Source organism: Orycteropus afer, unplaced genomic scaffold (assembly GCF_000298275.1).
Source record: "Orycteropus afer afer isolate SDZICR_OR568_19922 unplaced genomic scaffold, OryAfe1.0 scaffold00107, whole genome shotgun sequence".
In the NCBI taxonomy this organism is placed as follows: Eukaryota; Metazoa; Chordata; class Mammalia; order Tubulidentata; family Orycteropodidae; genus Orycteropus; species Orycteropus afer.
The window spans coordinates 8,250,236-8,272,530 of record NW_006921694.1 but is presented as its reverse complement, the minus strand read 5'-3'; the positions used below and the strand labels follow the sequence as shown (position 1 = coordinate 8,272,530).

The window sequence follows — 22,295 nt, the reverse complement described above, 5'->3', positions numbered from 1 at the left end:
CTGGTGGGTTTGAACCGCCAGCCTTCTGGTTAGCAGTCAAGTGCCTTGGGCACTAACCTACCAGAGCTCCTTATGTTGATGATAATCAATAGTTATATTCAGTATCTTCTTGAGGTTCCTAACTCTTCGTTCTTTACCTACTCTTATTCTTATCTTCCTATGGAAATTATAGTTTATCCTATTTAACAAGCAGGAGTTTTCCTCTAGACATATTTTTAAAGTACTAGAAAACCAAATAAATTATTCCACTACTGTGTTTTACTCTTCATCATATCAATAGGTGCAGGTTATTGTTAATAAGACAAAATAAGTTTGTCAAGTTTTATACAAGAGAACCAAGCTTTATCATGTCTCTCTTTTTTTCCTTTTTTTTTTTTGGCTTTTAGTGTTTTATCAACCTTGTTCATTCACTCAGTGAGCCAGCTACTGAACCAACCAAATAGTTACTGAATACTTGCTCTGTGTATTCTAATTCTCTTAGAATGTGCTAAGTGCTTCTCTCTCTTCCTCATGAACCTCATTGCAAGTTATCACATTATAATGGCCAGTTTTGTTATAACGATGATACTGTACTAATAATACTATATCCTTTTATCACCATTCCCACTCAACTTCTAGTTTTCCCTGTTGGCATTTGACTTGAAAAAACAAATGTATGCTAATGATTGTATATATTCTTATCAAATCTCTACAAAAAATATTCTAGAAAACAAAGGTAAAACTTAATAAACATTTTATTTCAATTGTCATATTTCTTTTAGAGGAGGAGTCAAGAGCATATGCTAAGTAGTACTTTGTATGCAGATTAACTTGTTTACCTGAAATACCACTCACTACCTTTTCAGCTTTTCTTTAGTGAGTGGTAGCAAGAGTAAAGAATTCTGCATTATGTGAATGGTTGCACAGTTGCTGGGGGCATGGAAGCCAGTGCCAGGTCAGGCAATTTATTTATGGTCAACTTAATTATAAGAATGAATTATATGACCTTCCTAAATTGTATAAAGGTATTACTGTAACAGTATGTAATTATATTGTATGTACTTATACTGTTTACTATGGCATTAAAATATTTACTTATTTGATAATAAGTAAATAATTTTTGTCCTCTTATGTGGGTTCCTCTGAAGTGGGTTCCCTTCATATCAAAGCATACAAGATATTTTGGAGTCATTTTTCTTTTCTTGTAATCAAAACATTTAAACATGTAAATGTCCTTTTTTCTTAAATTCTTTGAGATTTTGAAGACGTTTTCAGTGAAAGGTAATGCTTTACTGTATTTTGAGAATTCTTAAATTCTCAAGAGTCCTGGTGATTTTTAGGGTAGCTTAAATATATTTTCTGACCAACTTTGTAAACTTCCTTGAACGTACTTTAATAGTCATAGCAAACATGTTAAACATTTATTTTTTCATTTTAAAATTAAGGTTTTTTGAGGGCAGTTTCTTCAGATTTTGTTTTAAAACAGTAGATAGTCTAAAGATGTAGATTATAACCAATATCACTAAATTAGGAACATAAATTACAGTTAGCTGTTTCTCCTAATTTCTTGTTGAGCATCCTTTTTTTCTACCTTGATTAGCTAATAGAAGCAACATGTCATTACAAATCTGTTTGCAAATGATATGGTTTTGTCTAAACAGATATTTTTTAGTCTCCAAAAAACCCCAGTCAACCAAATAAACACACACACACAAAATTAAAGTATATTGATTTATTTGGCATGATTCAACACATGTCATACAAACACACACACCTACTTTAAGCTGCTTTTGGAATGAAAACATTTATGTTTTTATTATATTTATACACCTTTGATAAAGACAATGAACAGTTGTTTTGCTTTCTTTTATTTTAGCTGGGTTTGGGTATTAGAAATTGTAATGATAGTTCCTCTTCTGTGTCTTGAAGTGGGAGAAGACTTAAGGATAGAACGTTGGTTACAATGAATACACTACAGTTTAAGGCATAGATACATTATGTAAACCTTTTAAAATAATACATGCATGCCAAAGCTTAATATGCCGTGTGAAATTCACAAGTCAAGGGAAATGGGACTGAAAAACTAGATTATTCTTTCAAATACTCATTATCTTACGGAAGTACTTTTTCAGCGTTTCCCCATCCCCACCCCTCAGCAATCACAAGCCTACTGTTTTCCCTATGTTTGTGTTTGTTTCTTCTCCTCACATTGTATTAAAATTAATATCAGATGTGGAAGCATTCTAGTGGTCATAAAAGTAGAATTCCTTTAAGGAATTTGAAGCAATAACATTTACCCTACTGGGTGGCATTTTTCTCCTTATTTTAGTATGGAAGTATATTTAGGGTCTTGCTCTCTGGGATTTATAATAAATGAGGGCTTTTTAAACACACAAACTGTTTGATAAGATTAATTTATTCATCGTCATTTCTGTAGCACCTGCCTCTGCAAGGCACTGCATTAAGTGCTATAGTTGATACAACGGTGTGTTAGCCCTTGGGTCCTGACCATTATGGAGCTTTCACTCTAATAACAAAAAATGCAGGGCTACATATATGACTTATATAACTGTTGTTGTTGTTGTTGTTGTTGTTGCTACGTGCCGTCAAGTCGGACCGACTCATAGCGACCCCACCTTGGGTTTGCCCCATCTTCCTTCCGAGGAGTGGCTGGTGGGTTTGAACCGCCAGCTTTCTGGTTAGCAGTCAAGTGCCTTAGGCACTATGCTACCAGAGCTCCGTATGTAACTATTAGGTAAGGTAAAATATGAAAGGATCATTTGAAGAGAGGTATAAAAGAACCTTTGAAAATGGAAAAAGGAGCTGTTGATATGCTTTCAAGGACAGAAAATGAGAACGGAAAATTGAGAGAAATGGCGAGCAGTCTTAATCTGTCTGCAATATGAAATATACTAAGAAAAATTAGTGGAAAGTTGGTTGAAGATCGAGTTGTGAAGGGCCTTAGGTGTTAAACTAAGGAGCATTATGCTAGAGAAGGATCAGAGATTATCAATTATATTTTTAAATCATGGTCTCACAGCAAGAAGCAAATGGGACAAGTTTAGTCTCAACCTGGCAGAAATTAAGTGTAGTAGATCATATCTGCAGACCCATAATTCTAGTCTTAGTTATTTATCACAAGAAATTCATACCCAAACCTACAGAGGGACATGGTTAATGATACAGAATACAATAGTATTTGAGGTGGCAGAGAACTGGAAGAAATTTGGTTATTTATCATTATTTTTTGTTGTTATGTGCTGTTGAGTCAGACCCAACTCATAGTGACCCCTCCTATATAAATTACTGTAAATGTACCCAAACAGTGTTAGGTAGCATTTAAAATTAACAAGTTAGATATAAACATAGATATATAAATTAATCTTAAAAACATAGTGTTTAGTAGGAAAAGAAAAAGATACACAATGAAATACATAACATTTAAGTAAACTAAAAAGTAGGAGCTCTGGTAGCATAGTGCCTAAGGCACTTGACTGCTAACCAGAAGGCTGGCGGTTCAAACCCACCAGCCACTCCTCGGAAGGAAGATGGGACAATCTACTTCCGTAGTGATACTGCCTCAGAAACCCAAAGAGGGGTTGCTGAGTCAGGTCCTACTTGAGGGCACATAACAACAATAACAACAAACTAAAAAGTACTTAATTATTTTCTTTTGTAAAAAAAACACATACAAAATTAAACACATGAATTGTTTATTAAGGAAGGGGGAGAATGGGAGTGAAGGATGGAATTAAAAATTACAAAAGATTTAGTTTTACGTGGACCAATGATTATGTGTTAAGAATTAAGGACTATGATTAGCTCATCCACAGAGATTAACAGAGATTAATTGAATTAATCAGAGTTAAAGATACTATAAAGAGGAAAAAGAAACTAGAAAAAAAAATGTATTCATGCATATAACTCTCAATGATATTTAAAATTATAATGTTAACACTAATTTTAGATTCTTATTTTGAGATAAGGACGAGTTCTTGTTAATAGAGAAAGGACAAACAAGTCTTTTTATTCATTTTTGACACCATTTTTCTTTCTTTCACTCTCTTTCTCTCCCTAACCTATGACAACTATTTTCCTTAGGAAAAAAAAAAATCTTTTAAATCAAGTTGATCAAGTTCTTCTTCCCCTTCTCAGGGAAGCCTTGAAGGTATACTAAATTTCATCTCATCTTTTGTAAATATGTAATAGTTACACTGTGAAAGAAATATTATAGTCACTTGATAAATGCGTAATTATTTTGGTAAAATGAATGAAGGTTTTTTTTTTTTTTAACAGAAAGGCATACTTCTACATTTCCCTAAATTATATCCTCTCACTATGATTTCATCATCTGGTTTTAAGTATTAAATTCTAGATGATTAAAATCACCCACATGAAAATAATTTTAATATAAAAATAGTAAAATTTTCATATTTGATACATGGTATAATTCAATTTCATTAATACAGACAATCTAAAATTGATCATCCCGAAAAAAGGCTTTTATTCTACATGATATACTTAAGAATAATGAAAATGCTTTGTGTTTTTCTTCTTCATTTTGCCATCAAATCCCAAAATTCGTGTCATCTTAAGTTACCGCTAAGTAAGGTAGCCTTTGTTCTTGGCACCAGAGAAATAACTCTTGAAGTAATTAAGATGCCTTGGTCTGGAACTTCCAATCCACAGAGTTCATTCTGGCTAGTGGGGACTGGGTAGGGCAGAAAAGACATACTTGGAAGGACCAAATCAACCAGTATCAGGAGACATGATTTAGCCTATCATGCAGCACTGGCCAATACAAGACCAGAACACTAAAGCTCAAGGAGCTTCCTGGTTGGCGAAGGGAGGGTGGTATGTGCTCTCTGAGACATGACAGTTATACATTGAGAACCTTCCCAGACTTCACTCCTGCATCTTTCCTTATGATTCTTATTTATATCCTATTACTATAACAAAAGTGGCAGGTATAAGTATAATGTTTTAGATTGCCCAACCTTCCTTCCGAGGCGTGGCTGGTGGGTTTGAACCACCAGCATTCTGTTAGCAGTCAGATGTCTTAGGCACTATGCCCGTAGAGCTCCTTTTGCTTGTTTGTTTTGGTGAGACATTCCAGTGAATAAATGAATCCAAAGACAGTGTCCTCTTAACTTTTAATGTCTGACCTAGCCTCTGGTGGCCAGGGACAGAAAGAGACAGAGGGTCATATTGAAGTTGGTGTCAGAAAGGTTGGAGAAGTGAGAAGGTGGAGATTGGATCAGTGTCCACATTTTGGGGATAGGATTCATGATGATTCTTATCCAAGCTAACCTGTCTAGTATTTGTCACTATATGTACTAGGTTTGGCGGATCCAGAGATCCAGAGATAAATATTATGTAAGCCCTGACCTCGAGAATCTCATATTCTAGTAACACAAATACACCTGTCATTGTATTGCAGTGTACTGAGTCCTCTGTGGTAATGGTACCAAAGAACTAGGGGTAAAGACCCTATAAGGATTTTTTTAAAGAAGGAGGTGAGGTTTAAACTGGCTTTTGTGGGACTCATAGAAATTGACTTGACAAAGAAAAGAGTTAAGAGTAATCTCAGGGAATAGATGATATTTTGTTATAGATAAATTATATTTATATGCTTTTAAGAAGCAATGGTTAAGTGCTTGGCTGCTAACCAAAAGGTTGGCAGGTTGACCTGCTTTGTGGGAAAAAGACCTGGCTTATAAAGATTACGGCCACGAAAACCAACTAAGGCAGTTCTGCTCTGTCACATGGGGTCACTGAGTTGAAGTAAACTTAATGGCACCTAACAACAACAAAAACAACATTAGCAATGTTAGAAAATAATAACGATATTAAATTTGAGCAGTGTTTCATTTAAGATACATAGTTTTTATCAGACATGTCTCAACAAATAGGTTTCAGTTTCATATGCCAGATGGATGGACTATGAGATCCAGCCTGTTATTGGCACTCAGGTCACTCAAAGGGGAAGAATGCAGATAATAGCTTTATATGACTTTACTGAAATGCTTCGTACAACTTTATTTTATGACTTTACTGAAATGCTTCGTACAACTTTATTTTATTTTTGTGCTTTAAGTGCAACTTTACAGAGCAGAGTTTGTTTTACATTCAACATTTTGTGTACATTTAGTTTCACTCCCCATTTACCATCTCCACCCCTAACCCAGTCTCCTCCCCTCCCTGCCCAATAACCACCCTCCCCACCTCATAGTTATGCAGTCCTGTGTGTCCTGCATTTCCTCCATGCAAATGTTGCCCCTCTGGTGCCCTGTGGTCGATTGCTCCAAGGGATGCACCTCCATAGAGTATGTGGGTGTGTCACCCTGGGTTGAGTGGTCTGCGTGCACGTCTTATTTACTATTGGGCTGAGAGCCAGTCCCTGGGAGTGAGTTTTATTCTAGGCCTGAAGTGTATCCCAGGGCCATAGTATTGGGGGTCCCATCAAACTCCATCTGACCAGTAATTCTGGTCATTATTGTGTTTTTGGAAAAATCCAAATGCCATGTTTTTCCTCTCACTCTATCCAGGATCTCCAGTTTTGATCCTTCCCTGAGTGGCTGGCATTTGTAGCTGTGTACCATCTAGTTCTTCTGGTCTCGAGGTCCCTCAGGTCCTAGGGCTGTTTACTTCCAAATGCCCTAGGTTTTTTGCACTCTTCTTCAGTTCTGACAGTAGAAGCCCATTAGCTGTACCTTAGATGGCCACTTGGAAGCTTTTAAGACCCCAGTCACTACTCAGCAGTGTAGGATGAGGAACAAGATTTTAATCTGTTTTGTTGTGCCAATTGAGTATGGTGTCCCCCAATACTATGGTCCTGAGTCAGTAGATCCATTGGATCTCTCCCCCGCAGTGTCTGGCTGTCTATGAGACATACATATCTTAAAGGAAGTTAGGGTTTAAAATTGTTCATATCATCTAGAATTTCAGAACTAATAAATTATTTATAAAACCAGTACATTGAGGGGTCTAGGATCTTCAAAAGGAAAGAATTGTATTGAAAAATCTACTTTTAGCTGGTGTGGGGAAAGATAAAAAGCTGATTCTTTCTAATTCTTAGGGAATTGAGATAAAACCTTACTGTTGTTTTTGTTAGGTGCCATCGAGTTGGATCTGACTCACAGCCGACCCTATGTACAATAGAACAAAACATTGCCCAGTCATATGCCATCCTTACAATCCTTGCTGTACTTGAGCCTGTCACTGCAGCCCCTGTGTCAGTCTGTCTTGTTGAGGGCCTTCCCCTTTTTTGCTGACCCTCTACTCTACTAAGCATGATATCCTTCTCCAAGCAATGGTCCCTACTGACATGACCGAAGTACATGAAACAAAGTCTGGCCGTTCTCAGTTCTGAGGAACATTCTGGCTGCACTTCTTTAGGACAGATTTGTTTGTTTTTCTGGCAGCCCATGGTATCTTCAGATAAAACCTAGGACTTGTAAAAGATCAAATAAGAAGAGGGAAACTACTGTTTTCCACTAGCAGAAGGGACAAGGAATAAAGGAAAATCTCTTTTAAGAAAGCAGAAGTTTAAAATTCCATGAATAATTCTTGATACAATGGAAAATAATCCTTTAAAATTTAATGACATTCATTCTGAAATTAACCATGATTCTAAATGATATAATTTTTTTTTCTTGAAAGACTAGTTGGGGAAAATGAGCTGAGCACTTGGTTTGTATTTCTATTAAGTTTTTTTTCTTTTTAGTAACCAAATATTTATTGATTTTCTGGCTTTATAAATATTTTTATTCCTTCTACTTTGCTTTTCCCATTTATTCTAGGCAGATAACTGAAATATGTAAACATGAGAATTTATCCCTATAAATGTAGTTTCCATATATGAGGGTACGAATCATTCTAGTAGGGAGCTCTGGTGGCACAGTGCCTAAGGCATTTGACTGTTAATCAGCAGGTTAGTGGTTCAAACCCACCAGCCAATCCATGGACGGAAGATGGGGCAATCTACTTCTGTAAAGATTTACAGCCTCAGAAACCCAATGGGGGTTGCTATGAGTTGGAATTGACTGGATGGCAGTGGGTTAGGTTAATCATGCTGGCCAATTTATCTTGTATCTTAAAGCAAAGAATCTTACACTGACTTTTGTCTAATTTTAGAAAATTTTTTTAAAAGGATAACCTTGAGTTTTTTCAGTTATTCTTAGCAGTGCATTCTGTCAAATAGGAGTGATGTAATACAACTTCTGAGGGAAGGGACCAGATTGAAATAATATTTTATGTTTTCATTGATACTTACCATTTGGTGAAGAAAACACTCTATTTATTCCAGATTGCTGGACTGATGTAGAAAACAGTTTTTCTGGATAATTTTTTCTTCTATTAATTACAAGTCTATCTGTGAAATTTGAAAAATCGTGAGCAGAGGGCAGGGATCTTTTATCTGCATTGTTCACTGATATATCCAACCATCTAGAACGTACCTTTGTAAGTGTTTAATAAATATTTGTTGATTGAATACCTTCTAATCAGTAAGTACAGCTCTTTTTTTCTTCTGATTGACCTGTAATCTGAATAAGGAGCTTCTTTGTTGGAATATTTCTTCTTTAGCTAGGTTATCCTTTTTCTCTAAAAGCATAGTAATAACTTTCTGCAGCTCCTTGATTAAGGTGGTTTGTGCCTTAGAACAGGAATGCACCTTTAGAACATACGCAGATACCCCTTTCCCACCCACCCACCCACAGTTCAGTTATTTATAGCTGTATACAATATACTAAATTTTATACTTAAAGATAATGCTGAAAATTATTAACACAGTATCATAGGGTTTTATTTTTTTTAATTTTATAAGGGACTTTAGGTATCATGTAGTCCAGCTCTTTCATTTTAAGGTTGAGAAACTAAAGCCTTGAAACATTATTAGCTGAGGGCCATTCTGCTAGTAAGTGGTGGTTGCCAAAAAGTAGAAACCAGGCCCCCAACTCTCTGTCAAATCTTCTTTCCACACATATTATAAATATAAAGGGCAAATGTACTTTTGTAGCCAAACACTTTGTTGAAAAAACCATTCCTTCCAGGTTCATCATTCAGGGAGTATGGATCTTTTTATCTGTCATCAGATACAATTATGTTATCCATAAGTAATCTGTTGGACAGATTAATAATTTTGCTATAAAAAACTTGGATTTCTTTTAACATCTGAAATTATATTTCAAAGCAAGTTGCCATTGGAATAGTAAAGTACAGAATATTCTCACTTGCTAGTATATAGACTCTGTGGGCTTCTGTTGCTGTGTTTGTACAAGGTAAAGAAATAAGTAGTTGTGTAGAAATTGTAAAGTAAGGATAAATCAGTGAATATTAAGAGCTTATGTTATAGCTACACATTTTCTTTTTTAATTAAATGATATTTTTTGTACCTACATAAAAGTAGGAGATTTTTTATCTTATTTGGAGTTTGTCTACTTTGGAATTTCTGAATGTTTTTTTATTTCCTTCCTTCTTTCCTTCCACATTCCCCCCTCCCTCCCTTCCATCTTTTTGCCAAAATACCATGGATTTTTACTTCTTGAAGAAGGCATAAAAAAGGACATAAATTGGCACAAACAAGAATCTCTCTGACTCTCTCCCAGTCCTATTCTGTAGGAACCTGTACATCCACAACTACCACATTCACTACCCCTACCTCGCAGCAGCCTGCCCTACTACAAGTTGTGCAGCCACATTTCCCACGTGTGGGGACATCACCCACCCATAGCGTAATGAATGAGTCTGGTCCTTGGAAAGCCACCTTCAGGATTGCAGTATCGCCCCTGAAGCTCTGGTGGCTGTGTTATTAAAGCATCAGGCTACTGACCAAAAGGTCAGCAGTTAGAACTGGCCAGCCACTCTGTGGAAGATGAGCCAATCTGCTTCCATAAAGATTTACAACCTTGGAAATTCTGTGGGGCAGTTCTGCTCTACCCTACAGGGTCACTGTGAGTTGGAATCATCTCAATGGGTATGAGTTTGTTTTGGTTAACTTCACAGCAGTCCCTTGATGGGACCTCACAGTCTGCTGAGAATGTGCAGACAGCCCCATTAAAGTACATTAACTCACAGTGCCATAGATTTGAACAAAATTTTTCTCTTTTCAAGTATTCCACAGTAGCTAAGACACTTGACTGCTAACCAGAAGGCTGGCAGTTCAAACCCACCAGCCACTCCTAAGAAGGAAGATGGGACAATCTAATTCCGTAGTGATACTGCCTCGGGAAACCCAAGGAGGGGTTGCTATGAGTCGGGTCTGACTCGACGGCACAAAGCAACAACAACAACAGTATTTTTACTTCCAGTTGAACATGCAAATATTAAAGAGCTCTTTCAAATGAGGCAATTATTGGTATTTATCTCAGCATTTGTTATTTAATAATATTTTAACATAATTTCTCTTAATAGTATTCCTTTTCAAAGTGATTTTATTATAAAGAAAGATAATTAGTAACTTATTTTCGTTTCTCTCTGTTTAAAAAACTATATTATGGATAAGTAAATGTATGATAAAATATCACTTTGAGAGAAAGGCAACCATTCTAAAACCAATGACACAATATTTAATTATTAATTTCTCTTAAATGAGTTTCTATTGTTAAAAAAAGTTTTACAAATGAAATTAAGTGACTTAAATAGGAAAGGAAAAATATAAGGAGCGTGAATACTGGAATAAGTTTCTACTTGGTAGTTTTTAGTTAGCTAATTTAGAGTTTTCAAATGATAACCCAAAAAAAAGAGGCAACTTTGATCAAATACATGAAAACTAAATATCTTTAATTCAGCTTTGGTAGCATAGTGCCTAAGGCATTTGACTACTATCCAGAGGGCTGACGGTTCAAACCCACCAGCTACTCCTGGGAAGGAAGATGGGGCAATCTACTTCCATAGTGAATACTGCCTTAGATACCCAAGGAGGGGTCGCTGTGAGTTGGATCCCACTCGACGGCAGTGAGCTTGGTTTGGGTTTTTTTGTTGTTGTTGTTAAAATTGGAAAATCCACCTAGGTTTTATCAGCTGGAGGTGTGATAATACCATCACAGTAATCTTTCTGTTTGTATAAAATGATCTCCAGAGAACACACTAATATATAAGAACACAGTGAGCAAAAAACAAATTGTTCGCTTACTTCTAAAGTACCTCTTGTTGGTTTGTCATACCCTCAGGTGGGGATAATACAAAAAAAATCTACACAGCAATAATTTGTTAGGTTTTTGTTTTTCTAATGCTGCTTTTAAAACAGCCCTGGAAAACATGTGTAACCATGAACCACAGCCTTAATTTCTGAAAAAATGTTTGTAAAAATTACATTCCAAATAACGGAATTTAATGTTGTAAAAGCTCTATAGATTTGTTTTATTGATTTGCTGTATGTTAAATAGATTCTTAATTTATATTAATCTGTTCTTAATATTTATCATGATATTCAATACTTTAGAATTGCTGTTTGCTTATATGTAAGGAATAATCTTACGTTTTTAGTAAATTACGTATTTAGATGTAATTAAAATTATATTGTGGCAATTTTTCTATTGGTTTAGAAGAGAATAGTAAAAAATTAAATTTTAAATAATTCTGAATGTTTACAATTTGAATAATAGTAAACAATTTGAATGTTTGAATAAGCGTCTAAATTTGGTATCCAAATCAGAGTGATCAAAAATATTCTCCCACTTACAATTGGATGGTCACTAAAATGATCTTTTTAGGATACTCTTCAGGCAGTTTCTGGACTTAGAGTTTGAACACATCTCAGGAGTTACTGACTCATCTAACAACATAAATTGAGTTGAGTGTTAGCATGTTGTTGTTGTTGTTGTTATGTGCCGTCAAGTCAAGTCGGACCCAACTCATAGCGACCCCTCCTTGGGTTTCTGAGGCAGTATCACTACGGAAGTAGATTGCCCCAGCTTCCTTCCGAGGAGTGGCTGGTGGGTTTTAACCGTGTTAGCACAAGACCATTTTATCTTCTGTTACAAGAATATATTTCATAATCTATTAGGTTTACAAAATGCAAAGAAATTTCAATTTTTAAATAGGTGATAAATTTTGAATTATAACAAATCTGTAATGACTGAAAGCTGAAGTTTCTCTGACCACAAATGACCCTTGGAAAATAAACGTCTTTATCATTTTAAACAGAGCTCTGAAAGAAAAGTCAAGAAATTTGGCAACTTTGAGATTATTAAGGAAATTAGATAACTAAACCAGACAATTCAGTCAAAAGTATCTCCTCAGAAAGTAATTTGTATAATATAGCCAGTAAGCTGCTTCCTGAAGTCTTTACTGAGATGGAGTTACCTAAACTTCATAATCTTACTTTTTGCCAATTAGATATCATTACCTTAATAATGGGAGCTCTGGTAGCGTAGTGCCTAAGGAACTTGACTGCTAACCAGAAGGCTAGCGGTTCAAACCCACCAGCCACTCCTCGGAATGAAGATGGGGCAAGCTACTTCCGTAGTGATACCGCCTCGGAAACCCAAGGAGGGGTCGCTATGAGTTGAGTCTGACTCGACTGCACGTAACAACAACATCTTAATAATAATAAATAATTGGAAAATAATGGTGCTATAGTTATCTTATTCATCGCTAATGTTTTTACATTTTCTTCAGAACATATTTCAAATATTCTTCAAAATATAAAGTAAGATGACAGTCATTCTTAAAATCATTTGTTCTGCCAAAAGCAGCCACATAGAATAGTAAATTGATTGGTATTTTGTATAGGTCTAAAAGTGTTTTTAACTAGTTAATATATTTTCAAATCTGCATTTTACATTGTGCTTTCTATTTTGTTTTGTTTTTATTTGTTTTGCGTCATTAGCCTTTTATGTCACCTCGATACCCTGGAGGTCCAAGGCCCCCATTGAGGATACCTAACCAGGTAAGATTTATGTGCAATTTTTAGTTTCATTAAGAATCAGTAAAGAGCTTGGGAATGTCACAAACACTTCTCCTATAAAATTATTAAAGTACTCTTTCTCTATTCTATGCAGTGCTTCTTCTAGTCACATATCTACTTCAGAGGTCAGCAAACTGTAGCCCAAAGGCTGGCTGACTGCTTTTGTAAACAGTGGAATATAACCAGACTCATTTTGTTACATCTGCCACTACAATGTCAGAGTTAAGTAGTGAGGAGAGACCATATGCAAGCCTAAAATATTTACTGTCTGCATCTTCCTAGTATTTAAATATGTAATCTATAGCCTTGTATATTACATAGGCGTGAGGTTCCTGAAAATCTAAAATAGGGAAATGTGAGTTCCCTAAAGAGTTTGCTAATCAATGGGCTCTGCCTTATAATTTTAACTGAACTTTAAAATATATATGTATGATTTTGGTAAATGCTGTTATCTTTTTGTTTGAAGGATGGCAGTGAAAAATTTTATGAATATATTTTCACATTAGTTTCAATTTCACGGCTATAACATTCATATCAAATAGTTTAAATAATGGTCTACTAGACATATAATTAGGAGCTCTGGTGGTGTAGTGTCTAAGGCATTTGACTGCTAACTAGAAGGCTAATGGTTCAAACCCACCAGCTGCTTTTTGGCAGGACGATTGGGCAATCTACTTCCATAACGATACTAACATGGAAACCCAAGGAGGGGTCACTATGAGTCAGATCTGACTTGATGGCTATGATTTTTTTGTTTGTTTGTTTTGTTTAGGCATATAATTAACTGCTTCTAGAGGGGTCGGGTCTATTAATGAATAAATTGTTAACAATAAATCATCAACCTTTTTTTTTTCAACCTAAAAGAGCTCTGAGATTTCATAAACTTGTTCTTAAATAGTCCTTACACATGCTTTTATTACGATAAAAAGAATAAAACACAATTTTTACTTGTAAGAAGTTTATAATTTAATTTGGGGATACAGGAAACATGATGTATATAACACAAGAAATTAAGGCTCAGTTGTATGAAGTATTTACGTCAAGACAGTTGTCTTGTCACTTTCCCGAAACCTGTTATTTGTATACCTCAGCTTGGTCTCAGATCTGATGTAAGCCCTTGCCATCATAATTTTCTTTCTCATTTTTATTCTCTTTCAATTCTGATTTCTTCTGTGACCAAAAATGAAGTGAGAAAGTTGTACTCACTGAGACACTTTATAGTAATAGACCTCTACTTCACTCCTAACTCATGCTGGAATTATGCAAAGTCCTTGAATTGTCCCAATTTACTGATATTTTCTCCTTCTAGTGCACAGCAGGGAGTGCCAATACCAAGATTCACCCTCAGGGGAGAACTATAAGCAGGAGGCAGGGCTGTATCATCTCATGGTTTCATTGCCTGGTAGTTTTCACATAGCAGCTGGAGCACTTTTCTCCAGACTGAATCTGCATTCAGTGTATGGGGCCAGGGGAAAATGGCATGAAATAGGAAAGGGAAGTGCACAGATGCCTAGTGTTCCAACATATGGGAATTTAAATTTCTCTTTGGGTGAACCTGTATATAATGACAGTCAGATCTACTTATATATGGTGAAAATTGTGAGAGCTGGAACTCAACCAGATGGCCTTGTTTTTCCAGGTCTTGCAAGTTGTCCACCTTTGACAGAGTGCAGTCTTACCACTGTTCTATTGCTCATTTTAGTGGACAGTATTTGCGTTTTCCTTCTCTGACAGGTTTCCACCTTTCACAAATTCTGGCTTTCATAGGTTTGACTGTAGGTGCCTGGGTCTTTTAAATTTCTTTTTAAAGATCAGAAATTTGCATTTTTCATTTGAGTGTTTAAATATTCCATCTATAGCTTTGTATATTACATAGGTGTAAGGTTCCTGAAAATGTAAAATAGGGAAATGTGAGATTCTTAGGAAGTTTTTTGCCTCTGTATATTCCATACCTCTGATGAAATGTGTGATAGAATCACAGGCATTGTGGATGCTTGCTATGTTGAAGATGCTAGATTTCGTAGCTATGGAGTAATAAAATATAAGACCCATCTCAGGAAAAGGAGTGGGTTGGTGGTAAGGGTATGAAATTGTAAAAGTTGATTGTTTGAATTTTGTTAAGAACAAGTACATAATGCTTTGCATTTTAAAAGAAACCATTGATGAGTTAAAGAAAACAATAAATATTTATGATATAAGCTCTCTTTCCTCAAGGATTTTAAACAGTTTTTATCAAAATCTATTTTAAAACTAATGCACTCCTCTATGAGTGGCTCTTTTATGTTTTTTTTATTTCTCCATCCAAAGTTACACTTTGTTAATTCAGACTCCCTCTTTCAAACTAAATATATTTTATATTTATACTGTTTTTAAAAAGAATTTGCTGAGCCATTAATCATGTTAATATTATAAACGGTATTGTGTTATGAATGTTTAACCAATTTAAGAGCATGATCTTTTCTAACAATAAATATGGTTCTTCAGTTTCATTATATAGTTATTAAAGTAGAATTGACAAATGATTTCTGATGATTAATTGAAATAAAGTATATGAAAACACAAATATTTATAATATTTTGTGCTTCAATTTTCATTTAAATTGATCATAAATTAATTAAATTTCTTTTTTTGAGAAGGTCTGTCTTAGTTATCTTGTGCTGCTATGACAGAAATACCATAAGTGGATGGCTCTAACAAACACATTTATTCTCTCACAGTTTAGAGATTAGAAGTCCAAATTCAGAATGCCGGCTCTAGGGTAAGGCTTTGTCGCTCTGTGGCTGGAGCAAGGTCCTTGTCTGCTTTCAACATCTGTGGGCCTGGCATTTCTTGGAAATCTGCATGTGTCTTGGCACCCATCTTCCCCTAAGTCTAGGAAGTTTTCACCAGAAGAACCCAAAAGATGCACTCTATTCCTGGCTCTTCTTTCTTGGTGGTGGTAGGTCCCTCTCTCTCTGTTTGCCCCCCCCCCTTTCTCTTTCTCTTCTTTTATCTCTTGTGAAATAAAAGGTGATATAGGCCACACCCCAGGGTTTGGTTTAGTCATACAATTAACTGCTTTTAGAGGAGTTGGATCTATTAATGAATAAATTGTTACCCTAACAATAAATCATCGACCTTTTTTTTTTCTTCAACCTAAAAGAGCTCTGAGATTTCATAAACTTGTTCTTAAATAATCTTTACCAATGTTTTATTACACTAAAACACAATTTTTACTTGCAAGAAGTTTATAGTTTAATTTGAGGATACAGAAAACATGATGTATCCCCCTTCCTTTGTATCAGGTCTGTGACATGAGTAGGGTATTGCATCCCACCCTAATCCCCTTATAACTGATTGGCTGGTTATATCAGATCATGTCATTAAGGATGATTACATCATTACATAACTGCCAAACCACTAAGAATCATGGCAAACACAATTCATACCTATGACATTCCACCCTTTAGCCCTCCAAAATTCATGTCCTTGTCATGTCATGGCATCCCAAAAATCTTCACTCCAAATTCAGATTCCATCCTGGTGCAAAATTACTCTTCATCTGTGATCCTGTGAAATCTGGAATACAAGTTATCTGTTTCCAAAGTACAGGCACAAGGTAGACATTTCCATGACAAAAGGGAGAAATTGGAGGGAAAGAAGAAATAGTAGGCACCAAACAAGTCACAAACCCAGTTAGAGCAATTTATATTAGCTCTCAAGGCTTGAAAATAATCCTGTTCTCTGAAACCATCTAGGCAGTGACCTGTCCTGTAGACTCTGAATATTGGGTGATTCTGGATACTGGGTGAATGCCACTTGGCCCTGGGCTCCAACTCTACCTTCTAGGCCCACTGGGATGGCAACTCTGCTCCCTCAGCTTTGGAAAGCCCCATTCTCAAAGTCCAATTGAGTGGTGACCCCACTCTCTCAGCCCCAGCAGATCCTGTTTTCCCCAGCAGCCCTGCCCCTCAGCTCTAGGCAGCAGATCTGGCCGCAACCCCCCCCCCCCCCCGGGACCATATTGTTAAAGATCTGACTCTAAAAACTAGGAGGTCATGATTACACCCTTTGAGACCCAGAGGCTATGGTTCCATCCTTTGAGACCCTATGACCCTCCCTGCCCTTTGAGGCTAAGGCAGCTCTGCTTCCCATGTTCTTGGTCTCTTCAGATTCTGCTTCTTAGTTGTGCTTTCTTGGACCCTCAGCCCCTCAGGCCTCTTGGGCTGACCGGGCCTCTGCCTTGTTCAGGTAAGTGTTACATAGGTTTTAGCCCTACCAAAAAGTACCTAGAGGCACCCCACCCTGCCAGGAAGCCTCTTGCCCTAAGACACTCTCAGCTATCTTGCTCCATGGGTTGGCTCCCACACCATCTCATGCTTGTCTCCCGGTTTGGTTGCCCTCATTTCTCTGCCACTGCTTCTTGCCATCTGTACCATCTCTGGTGTTATAATTCTCCATATTTCCTTCTGAGCCCTCACCAGAATTGCCATTGACATCCCTAATTCCATCAACAGTCTCTTCAAGGTAATCTAGCCTTTTACTATTCAAAAAAAAAAAAAAAAATTCACTGTCATTGAGTCAATTCTGAATCAGCAACTCTGTAGTTCATATGACTTTTAGTTGTATATTGTTGTTAGGTGCTGTCAAGTCATCTCTGACTCATAACGACCCTACACACAGCAGAATGAAACACTCCCTGGTCTTGTGCCAGCTTAACGATCCTTGCTATACCTGAGCCCATCGTTGCAGCCACTGTGCCTGTCATCGCATTGAGGGCCTTCCCCTTCTTCATTGAACCTCTACTTTACCAAGCATGATAGCCTTCTCCAGGGAATGGTTCCTTCTGACAACATGACCAGAGTAGGTGAGACCAAGTCTGGCCATTCTCACTTCCAAGGAGCATTCCAGCTGCACTCTTCCAGGACAGATCTGTTAGTCCTTTTAGCAGACCATGGTACTCTTAGCATTCTTCTCCAGCACCACAACTCAAAAGCATCAACTCTTCTTCGGTCTTCCTTTTCATTGTCCAGCTCTCACATGCATAAGAGGCTATTGAAAATACCGTAGCTTGGGTTAGGCACACCTTTAGTCTTCAAGGAGACGTCTTTGCTCTTCAGCACTTACATAGTGTTTACTATTAGGTACCTCAAAACTCTTTCTGCTTCTACTCATTACCCAGTTCCAAAACTGCTTCCACATTTTAGGTGTCTGTTAGCAAGCACCCCATTCCCAATACCAAATTCTCTTAGTTACTTAGTGCTGTAGTTGTTGTTAGGTGTCATTGAGTTGGCTGAGACTCACAGTGACTCTATCTGCAACAGAACAAAACAAGGGCCAGTCCCCTGCCATCCTCATAATCCTTGCTGTGCTTGAGCCCATCGTTGAAACCTCTTTGTCAATCCATCTCACTGAGAGTCTTCCCCTTTTTTGCTGCCTCTGTACTTTACTAAGCATAATGTCCTTTTCTGGGGACTGGTCCCTTCTGACTACATGACCAAAGTAGGTGACACAAAGTCTGGTGATTCTTGCTTCTAAGGAGCATTCTGGCTGCACATCTTCGAGGATAGGTTTATTTGTTCTTCTGGTTGTCCATGGTATTTTCAGTGCTCTTCACCAGCACTACGATTTAAAGACACCAGCTCTTCAGTCTTTCTTATTCATTGTCCAGCTTTCACATGCATATGAGGCAATTGAAAATACCAGGGCCTGGGTTAGGCACCCCTTAGTCTTCAAAGTGATATCTTTGCACCTTAACATTTTAAAGAGGTCTTTTGCAACCCTTTTGCCTAGTGCAACACGTTTGATTTCTTGACTGCAGCTTCCATGAGTGTTGATTGTGGTTCAAAGTAAAATGAAATCCCTGACAACTTCAATCTTTACTCCATTTATCATGATGTTGTTTACTGATAGAGGTGTGAGGATTTTTGTATGTGTAAGCCATACTAATGACAGTACTCTTTGATCTTCATCAGTAAGTACTTCAAATCATCTTTACTTTCAGCAAGCAAAGTTGTGTCATCTGCATATGACAGGTTGTTAATGAGTCTTCCTCCAATCCTGATGCTGCATTCTCCTTCATGTAGTCCAGCTTCTCAGTTTGAATAAGCATGGTGAAAAGATACAGCCTTGAAGTAGACCTTCCTGATTTTAAACCATGCAAAAACTCTGCATTTTGGTCCATGTACCGGTTCCTCATGAGCACAGTTAAGTGTTCTGGAATTCTCATTCTTTGCAGTGTTATCCATAATTCCTTGGAGATCTCCATGTATCTTGGCATCAATGTTCCCCTGGGTCTAGGAAGTTCTCAGCACATGAACCCAGGTCCAAAGGACACACTCCACTTGCAGCTCTTCATCCACAGTGGTAATAGGTCCCTCTCTTTCTACTAGCTTCTCTCTTTTATCTCTTGTTAGCTAGAACGTATTACAAGCCAAACCCCTGGGAAGCTCCCTTTCCCTCAGATCAGGGCTGTGACCTGAGTAATGATGTTGCATCCGATCCTAAGCCCCTTACAATGATTGGCTGATCACATCATATGATATATTAGGAAGATTACATCATTACATAATTGCCAAACCACTTTGAGTCATGGCCAAGCCAAGTTGACACATATTTTTGGGGACACAATTCAATCCATGACAGAATCTACCTAAGAAAATAAAAAGTGAAATATTTGCCTCTTCAGTGGTGTTGATTGTTCATTTTAAATATGTGAAAGACATCCCTTTGATAAACAGATTCTTTAGAATTTATAGTTACTAATGATTATATTACAGATTCTCATTTATATTTTCCTGAGATGATTTTCTTGGTTCTAGACTAAATCCACAATGATTTCAGCTATTTGTATATAAGCCTAGATGTTTGGAATATGATACAAAATCACCATATTGAAAAAACTATAGGAAGAAATAATAGGTTCCAAAATGATGAAAGTAAAACAAAAATCCAGAAAAATACACAACATGGAAGTGGATAAACTTATATGAGGAAACTTACATTAAACATAGAAATGAAGTTCACAAAATACATTTGACTATACAATTTTATACTGAAATTTATTCAGATGCCGTAAAAATGGTCATAACCTAGAGGATGCTTTTCATGGATAAAATGTATAATCAGAAAAATTTGCAGCATTCATTCAGCACTATCATGAGGAAACTGAGGCAGCCAGAAATAGAGACTATTAAGGAGACAAGTGACACCAGGAATTAGCTAAAATGTAATTTATTGATCCTATAGAGTTTTGGGAATTACAGTCTATTTCTCACCATTCCTAAAATACTGCTAACTGATAAATAAATTGAAATGATGCAGTTAGTGGTCTTTTCTATCTAATATTTTAAAACTCAGTTTAGTATTCTCAAAACTTCTGTGTTGACCATTCTACTGAAATCCTCAAAGGCTATCTGTCCAATTATAGATGAGTAATTAAGTAAAATTTGGTATATCCATATAATGAAATTGTATGCCACTATTAAGAGGCATGCTATAGAATTACATTTACTGATACAACAAAATATTCATGATCTATAACTAAATGTTAAGAAAGAAAGCCACAAAACATTAAATATGTAACATATTATCTTTGCCACATAAACATACAAACTCAATCAAATCATATTCACACACACACACATATTTGTCCAAAAGACTATGAGGACCATATTCTTTATTTATGTATAGTTGAATTCTGAAAAATATTGTTTTATGTTTTGTATTGAACAAGTATTACTTATTTTACTGATCAGTTATATACATAGATAAATAAAAGCACATATACTTTTTTCTTATGGTAATTCCACATGTAGTATTATCCTTTGTTATTTAGTTCTCATGTTGTAAGTAGAAAAACATGATGATAAGAATAGGCAAATCTTAAAAATAATTTTTTCATCACTTGTCAGATACAGAAAAATCAGTAGACATTTGAGCAGAAAAAAAATTTATTGGGACATAACACTCTTATATTGAAGATAAATTAACTATCTCCCACTATAACTAAAGTATCTATATTTCAAACAAACTACGTACTTACTCTTCATTATGTGTTCTATTACTCAAGATAAATGCAATTTACCATAAATGTCCTTTACTAACAATTTCCTATCTTTACACAATATTTCATATTCTGAGTTTGACATTTATTTAATGATATTATAAAAACATAAAGTGCTTCAACTACCTTAAGAGAAATATGTTCTTTTTTGAGTAGATAATAGTAGTCTTATAGCTGAAATTATAAAGATGATGATTTTGGTGAATATCCAGCTTTAGAAATTAAGTATGTTTTACCTTTCTAATGTAAGTTAGTGGTTAATCATGAAAACCTAAAGTAGCTTCTTTGGCTAGTTCAAAATGCCTCTTTTATCCTTATTTCTATGATAGGATTATGATAATTATACTATTAATATGTTTAAACTATTATTTGAAAGCCAATTAAATAGGACTGAAAACATACTATTTCCTTATAAATTTGAATTATGAGTTGTATCCTAGGATATATCTTTCTTCAGTTATTTTCTACATTTTTATTTGGCAAAAAAAGAAATTCACCCGTTCCAAAACCAAGACACAGTTATGACTAAATAACTAAATGTAAAGATAACTTGACCTTTATAAAGATTTCTACAGTGATTATGCTATATTTTTCATTGAAGACTAAAAACAAAGACCTGTCAATTATTCTCCCAAGATAAATTGGAAAAGGTATAATTTTGAAGAAAATGGTAATTATTGGTAAAACATGTTATCTCTAATGGATTTATAAATTATCAAAGACTAGACTGTAAAATTCTAACTAAGTAGAAGCTTTAATAGGTTAGAACTTCAGGTTTTAGAAGTGGACTTCCGGTAAGATGGTGGAATAGGGAGAAAGACTGCACAGACCCTCTTCAACAAAGAAAAGGGGAACCAATTAACACAGATACAGATGATAATCCTGGAGGCCTGAGCCCTGAAGGGAAGGATATAGAAGTGGACTAAACCCCAACTAGCAGAAGAATTTGCATGAAAGTACCAAAAAAGGAGACATACGAAGCTGGTCTGGCAGCGATCCTGAGCAAGCCTGACAGCACAGCACACACAGCTTGGAGAGTGCTGAGTGGTGGTAGGACCTACGAATTAACCTAAAAATCAGCTCTGCTAGCCAAGGACTGCATGGAGGACTGCTCTGGTGGCTGGGGAATAAAAGGGGGAAGCACCAGAAAAGAGAAAGTTGGACTGAGCTGTGGACTTTTGCCTGTCCAGAGGGCGCCACCATTTTGAATGTTTACAAGCAGCTTGACAATTTTGAATTTTTAAAGAGACAGCACTCTCCCAGATTTCAGAGGCTTAAGAACAGGTTCTGCTTGTGAGTAACTCCAAGGACACTCCAGACCTGGACGACTGAAAAGGTGCGACATTCCCCTTGTTATTCTTA

The 22,295-nt window shown here is 36.2% G+C and overlaps 1 protein-coding gene across 1 annotated transcript in view; it reads left to right on the top strand.

Moving 5' to 3' along the window:
• Positions 1–22,295, top strand: part of SSBP2 (single stranded DNA binding protein 2) — a 539,855-nt gene that overhangs the window by 418,246 nt on the left and 99,314 nt on the right. Inside the window, exon 6 of the mRNA XM_042781332.1 lies at positions 12,812–12,871. Coding sequence (XP_042637266.1) covers positions 12,812–12,871 — 60 coding nt within the window. The remainder of the gene's footprint in view (positions 1–12,811; positions 12,872–22,295) is intronic.